This window comes from Falco rusticolus, chromosome 8 (assembly GCF_015220075.1).
Source record: "Falco rusticolus isolate bFalRus1 chromosome 8, bFalRus1.pri, whole genome shotgun sequence".
NCBI lineage: Eukaryota > Metazoa > Chordata > Aves > Falconiformes > Falconidae > Falco > Falco rusticolus.
Window position 1 is genome coordinate 22,595,629 of NC_051194.1, and position 15,636 is coordinate 22,611,264.

The 15,636-nt window shown below is 40.1% G+C and overlaps 1 protein-coding gene across 2 annotated transcripts in view; it reads right to left on the reverse strand.

Moving 5' to 3' along the window:
• Positions 1-380: 380 nt before the first annotated feature.
• Positions 381-15,636, reverse strand: part of GPD2 (glycerol-3-phosphate dehydrogenase 2) — a 64,069-nt gene continuing 48,813 nt past the window's right edge. For both annotated transcript variants that reach the window (XM_037398017.1, XM_037398018.1), the window contains exons 9-17: positions 14,812-15,005; positions 12,026-12,160; positions 11,610-11,785; positions 10,961-11,092; positions 10,345-10,503; positions 7,668-7,780; positions 7,494-7,572; positions 7,275-7,373; positions 381-3,525 (exon numbers count right to left, since the gene is read on the reverse strand). In XM_037398017.1, coding sequence (XP_037253914.1) covers positions 3,400-3,525; positions 7,275-7,373; positions 7,494-7,572; positions 7,668-7,780; positions 10,345-10,503; positions 10,961-11,092; positions 11,610-11,785; positions 12,026-12,160; positions 14,812-15,005 — 1,213 coding nt within the window. In that variant the 3' untranslated portion in view covers positions 381-3,399. The remainder of the gene's footprint in view (positions 3,526-7,274; positions 7,374-7,493; positions 7,573-7,667; positions 7,781-10,344; positions 10,504-10,960; positions 11,093-11,609; positions 11,786-12,025; positions 12,161-14,811; positions 15,006-15,636) is intronic.

The following is a 15,636-nucleotide window of genomic DNA, read 5'->3' on the forward strand; positions in this document are numbered from 1 at the left end:
CATTCATTTCTATTGATTTTAGTTATGATAAAATTCATCAGTGTGCAAAGGAACACTTGCGACTGGCATTTCTCCCACACACACACAAAATCCAGGCCAATTGGCTGGCTGTAATTTTAGTATGAGATGGCTGCAGAATGCCTTACCCTGCATGTCACCAGCGAACGCACACAGTTCCTACATCCCAAGAATGCTAAGTGCTGTATTAACTCCTAATTTTCACTTTTAAACTACGAAGTATTAAATTCTGAGCTAAAATGGGAAAGCATGGATAAAATTATGTTTACTACAAAACATCTATCTGAACATTTTTCCTTTAAAAATAAACTTTTTCAAGGCTAATCAAAGTTATTTTTGTAACTGCCATAACAAACTGCCAGTGAAGGGACCATTTTTAATCAGTTTTATTGATTCATGCTTTCAGTTCTTACTCTGTTAAAAACAAGGCACATTAAATACATCTTCTTATTGCTCTATAAATGCATGCGGCTCATTCTGTATATCAAAAGTAATAAATAACGGCAGTAAAACACCAAGACAGTTATAAAAATGACAACCCAGCCTCAAACACAGTATTTAACAGTTCAGTCTAGAACAGTAACCTGACAAAATATGTAAGTGCCACACGTAAAACTTGCGGTGTGTATACATGCGTGTACATATATAGATATATTTGTACACACATGAACACGCTGCATGTATATGCATCCCCTGCCCCCAAGGCGTGCAGATTATTTAGGACAAAAAATCAACCCCCCCCATCCGGAAATCCAACTCCCATCTTAAAAAAAAAAAAAAAAAAAAAAAAAAAAATTACATTACTGTTTTTTCCACCTAGGATCAGAACAATGGAAAACAGTGACATTTTACAACTCTTTCTACAGTACATTCACAAAAACAAACAAACAAAAAAAACCCAAAAAACCCCCCACCCCAAACAACAAAGCCATCACTCCTGAAAACAGATGTGAGGTGATAAATAAATACTTCTAGATTTTTTCCATGCATAGATTTAGCTGTTTTAAGTAACACGTGCAATCTTCTCTTGTTACACAAGGTAGTCATACGAGATCTTGCTGTGCCATACAAAAGAGCCGAGAAGCATGACAGTAAAGTGCCTGAGATGCAAAGCAAATTCGTATCGGAGGACACACATATAGCCATGAATATCACAAAGTCACATTCTGTATGCAGCATTACTAAAACAAGAGAACAAAGAGTATACTTTGGGTACAAAGCAGAAAATCCTGGCTTTACAGGTAAACTTGTATTATTAATTCTTAACAGTGCCATTTATAGAGTGGAGAATTTCTCTTTAAACCGTACAAAAGATGTTAAATATTGTAAATATTCTTCCTTATGTAGCCTGGAAAAGGTCTCATTACTTTTATTTTTTTTTCCTCCTTTAATTATTGTGAATCATAAAATCCTAGCCCCTTTCCCTCCCTACCTTGCTCACTGAACCAAAATAACCTGTGTATTGTACATTCACTTCCCTCCAATTCTGCAGCGTATGTAAAATCTGTTACCGTGCTCTTATCTGAAAAGGGTTTTAGAAATACGAAGCTGTGTCAAACACTACAAACTTAACCTGAATATACTGGAACATATTTCAAAAAGAAAAGTTTAGAGGACCACAGAAAAAAACCCCTTTGTTCATAAAAAAATTCTCACACGGTCGAATGTTCTAACTCCTTATTCACCTGTGCCTCACTAGCACAGGACTTGAAGCAGAAAAGCCACAACCTTTTAACAATCTCTGCATTTTGGTACAAGGCAGCATCAAAAAAAAAAAAAATTAATATGCAGAAACTATCTGAAAGGCATTTTACCCAAGACAATCTCCTTCCCTCCAGATTTTACCAATTTTTTGGACTGACAGAAATATAACCAGTACTGGATTTTAAATGAGGCTTGCCCATTTTTTTTATCTGCTATTTTTAAACACATGAATTTTAAATAATTTTTTTTAAAAGGACTCACCTCCTCAGACAAACACAACATCTGCACTTACTATGCGACATACTAACGCTCCTCAGCATCTCCATTTTGTGTATGTAATAATTTCCCCTTTTAAAATATCAAAGTAATCCTTGGTGTTCATTCCTGTATTGTTCTTTTCCATTAGTGAAAGTGGTGGTATCAGTTAAAATAGATCAGATTTTACACAAGTATAAATTCTGACATTTTGGAACTGAAGCTTGGTTTGAGTGGTATATTGGTATTTACACTGAAATACTAGAATAGAACAACAAATTCATCAATAAACTATTCTTACATTTTTCCCTTCCTTGTTCTATATTAAGCAGAAATATTCCATCTGACCTCAAACCTAGTCAGTCTAACAACAGAAAGGCAAATAGCCACATACAACATTGTTGGAAACAGCTCAAGTGAGTGGTCCTAATTTATTTATTTTTTTTTTAAATTGATCTGCTGAAAAATAGCCCTTTTGCTTTTACAGAAAAGTTAGTGGAATGCAAAAAACATTTCATTTTGTTTCACGTTGTGGCTGAGCATTTTTAAACAAACAATTAAGACTGTCACACTGTCAAAACCTGCCACCTTCTACATATAACCAGTGTTTGTCCAAAACTTGAAACAGTATGAAGCCCTTTACAGCACAGAACACCACCTGCTAGACAACGCTATTTATTAAGGGAAGCTTATTTTTATTAAGATGGGAGAAAAGAAAGCTGTCTCCCCTAGCTTTTAACTAAATTATGAGCTTGGGTGATTAATCAAGATGTCTTGCAGTTTTCCAGTTTCATACTGCTGATATTTTTGTCTGGCCAAGTACTGGTACCACTGAAATAACAGAGCACTCGAAACAGCAAAACCAACCACCTACAGAAGGCTCATGACAGTTCCTCACCGTAATCACTACCTCAGGAAGCGTCAGTTTTGTTCCTTCTGTGATACCATCTTCAATCCAAAACATCAGCCTTCCCTCGCTTTCTCTTTGCTGAAGAGGACAGATCAGCAGCTTTTAAATACTAAACACGTTTTTTCACATTTAAAGGCAGGATTCACTTTCTGAGCATCATTGTTGTTAAAGGTAATGGTGATATAAAAGTTAATGAACAAGGCAGTATCTGCACACGTGCTTGTGCGTGCACCCAAATCTTTCTAGACCGTATTCCTGAACTCTTGTTAATAAACCCATCTAAAGAATATCCAATCAAAAAGGCCACATACTGGAGTATTAAGAGCTGCACAGAAAACCATTAATAATAAAAACAAATGCACCAACGTATTTTTGTAAAGAGCTACACCGATGGACTGATACTGGTCATCTCGGACACACAAGGACAGTCAGAAGCACTGGAATGTTTTTCAGCAGGGACGCAGCTATGTGGCTCCACCAGCTGCAGCTGGGAGCAGACATCGTGTTTGAACTCACAGTCCGCCACCACTCCGGTCCACCGGAATCACCATCCGCTGGCGCAGATTCTCCTCGGCAGTCTTCATCAGCACAGCCAGCCGGCTTCCAGACACGTGGCCCTTCTGAATGGCACTCATGAGCTTAAGGTAGGAGAGGGAGAGCATCCCGTTAACTCATTTGCAAGACAAAGAATGAAGGTAGAAGGTACAGCCCCTGATGGCCAGGCCTCAGGAAGCAGCCAGAGGGACACGGGGTAACTGGACCAAACCCACAACCAACAGCAGTCCCTGAGCAGGCACCGCACCAGCCCTCTGCTGACAAGGCTTAGGGGGCACAGACACCAGCTCGGTGCTACTCCCTCCTCCGCACGAGGCGGAGTGGAACTGCTGGCTGTCCTGCCCATGGGCCACCAGCGGTGGACACTGGCACACTTCCAGTCTAAACAATGACAGAGTTAATTACTTTCTCCGTGAGCCATTAGCAAGTGTTAATGAATATACAGAACTGATTTTTCCATACATAAAACAAAACTGCTGTACGGTTTCAAAGACTCACCTCAAAGCTCATTTACATTTTCCAGAAATATCAGTGAAAGTTTTGGCCAGGCATGGGTGGCAGGAAGAGCAGAAGTACTAAATATGATCCACTTGGAAGCGACGGTGCAGGCAACCAGCAACACCAGCTTTTTTTCAGTGACATTTAAGAATGCAGGATAACCCATGTAACTGCACAGGCTTGGGGAGGGGGGGTGGGGTGGTTTTTGTTGTTTTGTTGTTGTTTTGGGGAGGGGGGGGTGTTGCTTTTTTTTAAAAAAAAAAAACAAACCTGAAAGATGTAACTAACAGAACACCATTCCTCACCTACCATTGACCCCAGACCATACACCTTCCTCATTTGCCCTTCTTTGTAGGGATAGTGTACTTGACTTCCACAATTCTTTCAAATCCAAATTCCTTTATAGACTTTTAAAACTAATTTGCCTTTAAGTCCTGGAAACTGGACTCAGCTCTATCTTAACGAATACACACTAGTGCTAAGATTTTAGTTAATTCTTTTTTATCCCATGGATAAAGCAAGCATTAGACTTGAAATTACATGCAGTCAGCTTGTCAAAGACTACTATGGAAAGCAATCGGCACTTAGAAAATGCAATTTCTTACTCCCACTGAGTGCTAAGAATCCTTCAGATTTCTTTCCCTCTATAGGAAAACCTATTCATTAGATCTGCAGCTGGACCTATGCAAATGTGGCATCAACCCTGTCAAAGCAGGAACAAGTGCCAGGGAGGGGAAAGGGAGAGAAGGGACCCCCGTGCTTTACAGACCCAGCTGAGGATGGCAAAACCTCCCTGTGTTTTAAAGGAGCTTTGACTACCCTGTGCAGCCCCGAGGCAGGACAGATGACAGAGCTGGGAAGGAGAAACCCAACAGCAACAGCAGTAGCTACTGCCAGCAAGGGAAGCTGACCATTGCTTGGGCTTGGCGTTCTCCCTTGGCTCCCTTCCCGCTTCCAGAGCAATCCCTACACACGGACGGGAGGCCCTACGAGGAGAGGCACTGCTCGCACACCCATTCACCCCGCTTGACAACACACCTGACTACCAGTGTGTCCGGTCGGACTACACTGCGTGCGCTGTGTGGAAGCGACCACAAAAAAGATGGCTGATCCTCTGGCACTGCCATGAAAGCAAGAGTTTCTGGTACAAGTGTCCGTCAGGTTGGGAAACAAGCTTCCTCCTGATTTAACATGGGGGGGTGGTGCATTTATGTACCAAAACTAATTCCCAAGGTCCCCCTCGTTTCTTAAGCATAAATGACAACAGCACTAGGCTTCTGTGTGCAAGTCTCTGGAAAAAGAGTCACTGCAGTAAGACAGCTCCACACGCTCCTCAGCGCTGTCAGCGCTCTGCCTCCCTGCTGCGGTGGAACGACCTGTTTGTATTAAATGCTGATCAATGCAGTCCACTTTCTCTGTGTGAAACACCTGTAAGCCGGTGAAACACGGTGTCTGCTGGGACCAGTCCTCACAAGACCATTATTTGAGTTACATTGGCAATCTGCAGTTGGCCAAATGAAAGCCCTTGGCGTTGCCCTGCTCCCACCTGGAGAGCTATGCAGCCACCCTGGTACAACGTGTTCCTATATTCTAATATAAACGTCCACAAATATTTGCACATGGCTTTCCACAAGCATTCTGCGGTAAAATGCAATTACTTGAAAGTTTTCAGAAAGCAAACACAAAAGTATTGGGAACTGACTTAACAGATCCATTAAAAAAAAAATTAAACAAACATTTAATGTATTTTGTTCCTTCCATGGCAACCTCCTGTTAATGTTATTACCACGCTTCTCCTTAGCACTTGGCTACGCAGCAGCTCCCCATGTGCTGCTCTCTGCCTCTACGGGAAAGAGGTGCATAGGCACAAGTGATCATTACTGCAGGGCCAATCACTAATGTTAAATATTTAGACTGCATTGTGAAATGTACAGAAGAAGCCACAGAGTTACACAGTTTTACAAAAGTAATTGTGAAACTACACCAAAACAGTGACTTGCCTTTTATGTTTTACGGATATTATGACTCAGGGCAGGCAACCCCTAATGAGACGGTTCAGCACAGTAAAGCAAAAACTCCAGAAAGCCACCAAAAATCCACAGAAGACATAATTACTAGTTGTTTCAGCTTCTTAACAACAAGGTATCCAAACTAACCAAACTGTAGTTTAACACAGCCCTTACAATAAACGGTGGGTTCCCCCCCCATCAATGAAAAGTTTTCACATGCAAAGGGATCTAAGACAGAGACCCTTTTCAATAGCCAGAAAAACAGCTGCGATTTTCTTTTATATTTGAATACGTAAGCACAAACTCCCAAAGCCATTGTTTCTTCTTTCCTCCCCATGGTTTAGTCAGGGTATTTTTTTCCTCTTACCCCAACTGCATTTCATTTACCCAGCTAAATTGCTGCATTTTAGGCAAATAAATAGTCCTTTTTTCTAATGCTGGACACAACCTGTGAAAATTTTCTGCATTTAGATTCAACAATGCTGCTCTTATCTACAGCTCATCTCGAGAGAGACAATTACCATTTCCTTTGCCTTGATCTTGTTTGTTTAACTTGACACAGTGAAGAAAGGGCTGACATTGACCAAAATCCCCAGCATTAATTTATCTCATGTTCGGCATTCATCATTGCCACCATGCAGGAAAGACATGGCAGGCACTTGAAATACCACACCAAGAAAGGGTCTACAAAAACAAGGCTGGCGGGCAAGCTGCACATGCAAGAGGAGCTGGGCAAACAAACATTTCAGTAGCACCCTTAATTTTATTTTAAAATCCTGCAAAAAGTAGATGTGTGGTTGTCAACGTAATGTCTTCCATACAAACTGAGATAATGTTAGCCAATCCAGGAATTAAAATGGGATTATATTGACTGGATGTGCTTTAACAAGCTCATTCTTTAAAATAATCAAAATAGTTTAGAAACTCTAATCACTTAAAAGACCCAGATAAGTGCCAGTTGCATAGCTGTGCCATATACCTTCCAATGGACAATTCTAACATATTGAATATATTTAAACAGCATTTCTGTATTAAAAAAGCCAAATTCAGGTCTGTACTTTGTAAATTGGACCTGTTCTTTGGGTCCCATTGTTTCTGTACAAGAAAAAAAAAAAAGCTGAATTTCAAAGTTGCTTGACGATGGCTCTGTGTGTCACTTATCTTGTGATCTGGCAAATAGCATGAATATTCCAGCATTTAGCCAAGTAACACTCACATAGTCTACAACCCAGCCCTTCAGCAAAGAGCATGTGTGTGTGGAAACGAAATACTTATGCCTTTGTTCATTAAAGTTACAGCTTATCTTGTAACAAAGAAACACCTACCTGCAAAAACTCATTGAGTTCAACCTGTCCATTTTTGTTCAGATCTACTTCATTTAGAATATCATGAAGTGTATTTTCAGCAATTTGCACACTGATGCTCTAGACAAAATAAAAGCACAGAAGTATGTCAACTGGATTGTTCAGCACTATTTATGCCCCACTCTGAAATTCAGATAAGAGGCTTAAAAAGGAAACTAAAAGAGCACGAGGAAACGTTACCTCCAAGACACGCTGTACATCCAGTATAGTAATAAACCCTTTCTTGTCCTTGTCAAACATGTGGAATCGCTTCTTGTACCTGCAAGATAAGGATTATCAGTGGGAAAAACTGCACTCAGAAGAATGACAGGTATGAATTCCAAGCAGCACAGGGATCTCTTTTACTTTACTTACCTTTCAATATCTGAAGGCAGTAGACTGATTTCAGAACTGTCTGTTAATTGATCCGATTTTACTTTGTAGCCCATTTCATAATAGAGAAATTTTTTAGCAGCTTCAAGTTCTTCCTGCAACAAAAAAAGAAAAACTGTATATCTCAGGAATAGCAAGTTCTTACACAATTATTTTTAATGTAGTGTTTCTTAGATTCTTCCACTTAACTAGAACTTAACTAAAGTCCAAAAATTAAGCAGATGGTAGCTGAAAAGTATTAAAAAAATAAATTAGGCTTAGGCAATTTTTAATCTTGAAAAGAGTTACCAAGTCTAGTTAAGACTTCTAATTACTGTGTAAAAGCTTTTAGGACCATACCACGCCTTCAGTCACAAATGGTACTTCTACCTATTTCATGAAGAATGGCACTTGCAAGTCAGGCCCACAAAATGCCATTTGAATCAGAGCTCATATCTTAGCAGAATGTTTCACTTACCTGTCTAAAATCAGGGGGAAAAAAATACTGGCTCAACACCAGGCAAGTTCTTTATGTTTTGAACTAGTTTTCCTGATGGTAATGAAATTAATTTATTACCTGAAAGTTCAGCGCGAGGCCTTCCATAGCCAGGTTTTTTAATAAGTGATAAAGAACTGACATATATGAAGTACTGTCAAACGCAGTTCTTTCTACAGCAATGAGTATACCAAATAGGGTTCTAAGAGTGATCAAGCATCTGTCACATGGACAACAATATTAAATGGTGTGCGCTGCAGTTAACAAACAAGAGTAAGCATGCTAAGTAACAGCAGCAGTAGCAGTAAAAGATTCCTAGGCACGTACACGTAAGCCACTTCATCTAGCAAGGACTTGTTCATGAAGGCATATTAGGAGACCAACTAAACTATACCAGACTACTCTTACATACTTCAATATAAGCACACAAATTAGCCTTAAAGTCCCAAACCAACAGAGATTTATTTAATGGTCTTACTAAAAGAATGCTCTTCTGGATAGGCATTGAATTGCCTCGTCCGTCAAGCTGAAATATAGCCCATGCTGTAGAAAAGTAGCACTTCAAAATGGCCCGAGACTGGTTACAGAAGGGATGCTCAATAATTAAGGTGGTCTAGCTTCTTTTGAAAGAAAAGGAGACTTTTCCAAAAGAAACCTCAGCTGACATTCAGAGAATGCAGAGGCTGCCTTGCTAGCATTAGTAAGCCCACACAAGCCACAGGCGGCTTTGTAACTTACAGGTGCACACAGTATTTGCTAATTGTTCTTCCAGCAGGTTACCGTGAGAATGGGTGCCGAACTACCCAGCTACAGGCTGTTGGAATTAAGGCTGTCCATGCAACTTTAACATCGTGCTGGTTTCAAATTCTTTGCTTTGCAAGCTTCCCATTTTCTAATCTATTGTTATGGAAGAACTGATATAGCTATAACACAGTCAATTGTTCTATCAGCAAATCTCATTGGGTATGGGTGAGACACATCTAACTTCAAACACCTCTGACTATGAGGTTGCTCAGCATACATGCATGCCAGCAACACAGGTCACATCTGTGACACAATGGTATCCCTTTCTTTATGCATTCCTGTGGGAAGGCTTTAGGATCACAGCAGGTCCCCTGGCTAGCAGGATTCTAATGAGCTCCTTCCAGAATGTTAATCAAAATTCTAACTGGCTAAAAGGTTTCAGGAACAGTCCAATGGAAACTTCCCATCCCCTTTGGAGTGGAAGAGCTAGGTAAGCATTCACAGGTTGTGTTTGCTTCTGAATCAAAGAAGCCCTGAACCACATGTTCCGTTAGGGTACAGCACTCCTTGCGCTGCCTTTCCTCCGTCATGCTCTTAACAGCATTGCAAGCGCAGCCTCCAGTATTCTGGGCATTTATCTTTTTATGACAACAGAAAGAAGTGATAATCGGTAACTTACATGATGTAATAGCTCAGAAGGAGCAAGATTCATGTCAGTAAGTGGGATGTCTACATCTAAGCTAGTTATCCAAGGTACTCCTGGCAGTTTCTGGAGATCTAAACAGGGCTGTAGGGTGCAATTCAGTGCACGCACAGCAGATGCCTTCATTAGGGTAAGTCATCTGAATGAAGTTTGTTTACTACAAAGCAGGCATACACAGCAACCAGCTCAGAGAGAGACAGCCTGTTACGACACTGAAAGTAAAAGAGAGACGAGTACACTGAAAGTAAAAGAGAGACGAGTCCCATGCGGTATGTCTAAGCGAAGACCCACTGGGGGCAAAGGAAGCTAACAATGACCTTAAACATTGATTTAGGCCAGAGATGGTGCAAACTCAGTATCATAACTTTTCAAAAGTCACAGCAGACAAAAAGGAGTGACATGGATTACAAGATCCTCCTTTTCTGAGGCAGATCTGTTGAAAAGTACCAGTAAACAAAATATTTGAACAGGAATTGGATAGCAATGCGAAGTCTGCTTTCGTTTTTAAAGCTGGGGAACAACAGGATACAGATTTCACTTTCCCCTCCACCCCCCAGCCAATACCAACTCATTTCACAGCTATTTTGATAAAGTCTTTCTAATGAAATACACCAAGTGAATCATCCTGTCAGGGAGAAAGCATCACTTGAAGTTTTCTATTCAACTGATTTAGATCGTTAACATGGAAACTACTTAAGAAAAACAAAACAGTTTCAGATGAAAAAGGCCCTTTGTACCTCTTTTTTCTGCTCACTCCAGTGAAGTTCTTTCCCCATTATATCTACGATTCTTGGCAGGGCTTCCTCTGCAGCCTGAACATTCAGAAAGGCCAAACGAGTACGTCGGGAAATCATATCCACTGCCGTGCGGGCATACTCTTTAACACCATAGACAACCTAGAACAGTAAGACAAAGGGGAAAAAATGCAGATGAGAAAGTAGACAGACATTGTCAGAAATTATGCTTAGTGTCACAAACCACTCTGGTGGGCTGGCTATACAAAATGAACTTTCTGTAACTACTTCACACCCAGCCAAGAGCAGGGCTTGAAAAGCTCCCTTTTCCTTGAAACATTTTATAAAATGCATCTGGCATCAAACATGTATATATGAAATAAAAAAATAAACATTATCTAGTTATAAATATTTAATTATATATATTAAATATGTGTGTATATAAACATAAAAATAAAGCATGCTTCAGGGAAGAGAAGAAACAAGAACAGAAAAAAATTCTGGACCTCACCAAAGGAAAGGGCTTATAGAGAGGTTTTCCAGAGCAAGACTGACCTGCTCTAGAACCTGTTTATCCCAAGAAGAGAATCAAAGAACATTATATAGTTTTTCCACGTACCTCAGCTTCAATATAAGGAAATTCTGACACAAGACGCTTCCCAACAATAGGCCATCTCTTTCCTGTAACTTGGGCTATTTTGGCCACTTCAAAAGCCTTGTCACCATAGGTTGAAGCTAGATGCTGAGCCACCTATGGAGTTCAAAACAAATTCAATATGCTTCTGAAAGAATAACAAATATACATGTTTTTCTTGTCAATTCTCTTATCAGCAATAAGAAACAGGCTGAAGAAGTTATTAGATTTTGATTGTGTGGGAAGAAACTATTTTTGCTGTGAATGGGTTAGATCAGCACTGACACCACTGCGTATGTATCAATACAACTGTGACCAATGATGCTCCGCTCTTCTGCTACGCTGTGATCACATCTGAGGTATAGATTTTGTTGGGCTCCAAGACGACAGACCCCAGCATGTCACAACATTTTAAAGCAGGAAATAGTCAAGATTAGGAGGAAGGGAAAAGGGAAGAAAAGAAGAACAATTACTAAAATGTATTTTTGTTAAAACTATCTTTGCCCCAGCCAGATAATAAGCTCTTATTAGGTTCAACAGACCTTTGTACAAGTTATGCTGATATTAAATTTAGTGGAAAAACAAAACCCTCCAACACAGAAACATCAGAGCATCAACAGACACCATGACTCACCTCACTTTCAAGTCCATAGTCTTGGACCAGCCTAATGTAGAGAGTGGGACTCCAGTCCTCAGCCCCTTGTAGCTGCAGTCTAATAGTTTTACTGGAACCTGCCTTCAGATCATGTGCCTGAACAGCTGCATCGATGGCATCCTGTGCCATGGCACGGTAGGTTGTCCACTTCCCACCTGTAACCACACATTTACTTCTTTATTTGCGGAATGCAAGAAGAATACAAAGGCAGTATGTACGATATATATTTCACATCTTCATTACTAGACTTGCTCTAAAGAGCCAGTCATGCTACCACTGACAGATCATTATCTAGTCATAGGTACATGAAGGATTAACCTGTAACAAGAAAAGTTTTGAATAAAATACACTGGGAAAGCCCAACAAAGCTATACCTCAAAGAGAACTTCCAGTACCTGCTATCGTGACAAGGCCACTATCGCTAATGGTAACAACATGATTCCGGGATATTGACTGTGTGTCTTTGGAGTTGGGGTCTGTGACCAGAGGACGAATGCCACTCCATGCTGCCAACACGTCTCCTCTTCTCACTGTCCAGAACCAAAGATCAGCCAAAGTCAGCCAGGAACTGATGGGTATTATTATCTCCTATCCCTCCCACGGTCCTTGTGGCATTGCCTCCGAGTAGATACCTGCTGTGAAACAAGGACTGTACCACACAATGCTTGTTAGCTGAGCAACTCACCAAGCTGGAGAAGATTCTCCAAAGTAATGGAATAAGCTGGGCTCCAGAATTAAAAACAGCACTGCCCTGGCTGGTATCAGTAATATTCTCTAGCCCAAAGCAATATCAGAGACAGAAAGGTCTGTTTTTCACACGGTTAAAAATCCAACAAAACAGAGACATCCTGGGAATGGATTGACCAAGAAAGATTCAACTGCTAAATCCACTGATCAGCTCAAAAAAAACCCAAACCCAAAAAACAAACCCTAACAGAAACAACACAGAGCCCCCAGCACTAAGTCTTCTCCTTGTTTGCTTGTGCTGACAGGACAGTCATACAGAACCACAGAAGATCTCAAGTTGGAAGTACCACTGAGTCCAACTCCTTACATTACATTTCAGAAATCAAAATCAAGTTCTTTCCACATGAGTGTAACATTTGCTTTTAGGACTTCAAAGGTTTTCCTCTAGCTTGTAGGTTATTTTTCCAAGTTTTCTTCTTGACAAGTCATCTTTATCCACAGCTTTAATCATAAGTGCAGTTACACAGATAGACATGGAGGAAATTTATTGGCAAGGTTGTGGCTGGCTGTAGCACATCCCCAAAGCTTGTACCCTTACGCCAGTGCTTGTCACGGCACAGCAACCCAAGAGAGCCCAGCTGCCTTGTCAAAACCACCCAACAGAAGTCCACATCTCCTAACACAACTGCCTCTTGCAGCCCTGCCTTCTCTTCCTCCTTATCGCTGCATCAGGAACACCATGCCACTCCACAAGAAGCCTGACCTAACGGCCATTTACTACTTTGTTGCCCTGTGCTACTCTTCTGCTTCCTGTCCAGTTACAGGTATATCCCCAAGACCAACCCTGACTTCTCAGTAAACTTGGAGGAAGAAAACCTGAAGGCATCAAGTAGTCACAAAAGCCCTTCCCATTTGTAGAGAAATACCATAGCCTCCAAAAGTCACCTTTTTAAATATAAAAAACATTGGACAAATAGAGAATTTAATGAAATTAATTTTGTTGCTTATTAAATTTGCAATATTAAGATTGACAGATTTACTTTATACTGAAGTCTTTGGAGCATATTTTTGTTACACAACTTTCAAATAAATGGTAATTGAAAATCAGTAAAAGGGTGTAAAAATATCCCCCAAAGAACACCAAATAGATTTCAGAAATCAATGGTGCTCTGCCAGCATGTTTAACCTGCCAAAATGAAGTGTTAATCACAGAAATAAGATACCATATTACGTTTATAAACTAATGAAACTAGAAAAAGCAGCATGCGTGACACTATAATTAAACAGTTGGAACACATCCAAGCCTGTGTAAGTTGATAACCCTGGCACTGTCTCTGGCAGCAAAAAGGCAGGTCTGCAGTGAGTTGATATGGCCAGCACAGTTGTTAATTCAATAACAACCAATCTATAAACACTGCTAATTGCATATGTGAAAAACAGCGTGCACCTAGGTAGGTTTCATTCAAAAGAATTAAACACTTCATAATGTACTTCTGTAAAATAACTTGCAAAATCTCCATCTTATTCCCATTCTTAACTCTACCAGTCTGGCCTACTGCACTTACTTATTATCGACTTCTGCTGAAGAAACTCAAGGTACATTTCCTGAAGACTTTTTTTGAACTTCACACAATACAAAGCCATCAATTATCCACTTCAGGAAACAAGTAATCTAGCATTTCCAACCTCCAGACAGCAAGTTTTCCTAAATGTTGCAGAATGTTGCAATGTTACTGACCCAGTGCTTTTCAGATTTATTTTAATGCTGCTACTACAACAGAAATACAAAAGTACAAATGCTTTCACAGAATAATCAAATAAAACCCATCCTCACTATGAAGGAAAGAAACATCTCTCCTTTAAACCAGCATTGAGTCAAAGCAGGCCAGCATCTTACAACAAATGTGTTTTCAGCTCAGCTACCGAAGGCAACAACTATCAACAAGTAATTTTTATAAACTCGCCTTTCTTCCCATTGTACTTTCCCCTCCCCCTGAAATCTGACACTATTAGATATTCACCATATCAAGAAAAGTAAATTCTAAGAATAAAGTGCCTAGAAAATGGAAATAAAAACAAAGACATGGGAAAAGTCAGGACAATTTTCCCTTTAAGAAAAACAGGTGAATCACTTGATGTACTTGTGTTGATGTATGACCAAACTGTCCCAGTCCTGCAAACCTTGACCAGAATGACCTGGCCGTGCAGCTGGACAGCTAGCCCCAGGGAGGTGAAAGGTATGTGAAATCTGAACATGCAACTGTCAACAGATTCGCATTTAAATAGTCCAAGTAGTGCAGGTATATCGGGCAAAGCATCATTTTATAGCTCATGATGACACTTGTGACCCACCTGTTTTAAAAACTCCCAGATGCACAAGAACCATAGCTATCAGAGTCACAAAAAAAACGGAAGACAGACAGCACTTACTCAAACTGAAATGCCACAGACTCATCAGTACCTTCCCAGGGAAAAACAGCTGACAAAAGTTTACCTTCAACATCAACACTAAGGTAGTTGCGCACTTCATTCAAAATGAAGTTTATATCTTCTTCTGTTGGTATGGGATGGGAAGTGACATCAGTTGGGCTGTCTGTGGTCCCTGCAATAGTCATCTTCTCCCATGGCAGGAAGAAAATCACTCTACCATCACTGGTGGCTGGGTCAAGCAGACCCATATTATCAGGGCTGAAATAAAGAAGGGACATGGTTCAAAACAGGTCAGGCATATCCAGGGATTCTGGTTTTGCACACCTGGTACCCCAGATAAGGTATTAGAATATTACCTTTGTTCTTAGATCAAATTATTTAAAATAAATAAATAAAATTTTTAAAAAATCAGAGATTTCACATGTGGCCATGACCTGACTTTATATGGTAGTCCCAGAAGATCTGAGAGAAATAAGGCCCTTGAATGTGATGCTCAGATATTACTACAATTTGATTTCCTAAGCAAGCTAGTAGACCACAACCTTAAATCGAGCCATCAGGCCTTTGGCACGTCACATCTCCATTCACTCTGGAAAATCTTGCTCATTGCAATTTCAAATACAAACATTTGAAAATTTTAAAACAATTACTTGAAACTCATTAGAAATGAACAACTGCTTTTAATCAAAAAATGGACAATCGTCTATATTATGCCACAAAGGAAAGGGTAGGCTGAAACGGAATGCACAATAAAATGGAAGAAGTAAGCACAGAACCCCAGTACTGTTTTGATGCATCTAGGTATGTCACATGAAAGTTTAAAGATGAAATATTATTAACCCAAGTTATCAATTATCTGCACCCTAAACAGAAGACAAAAGACATACAT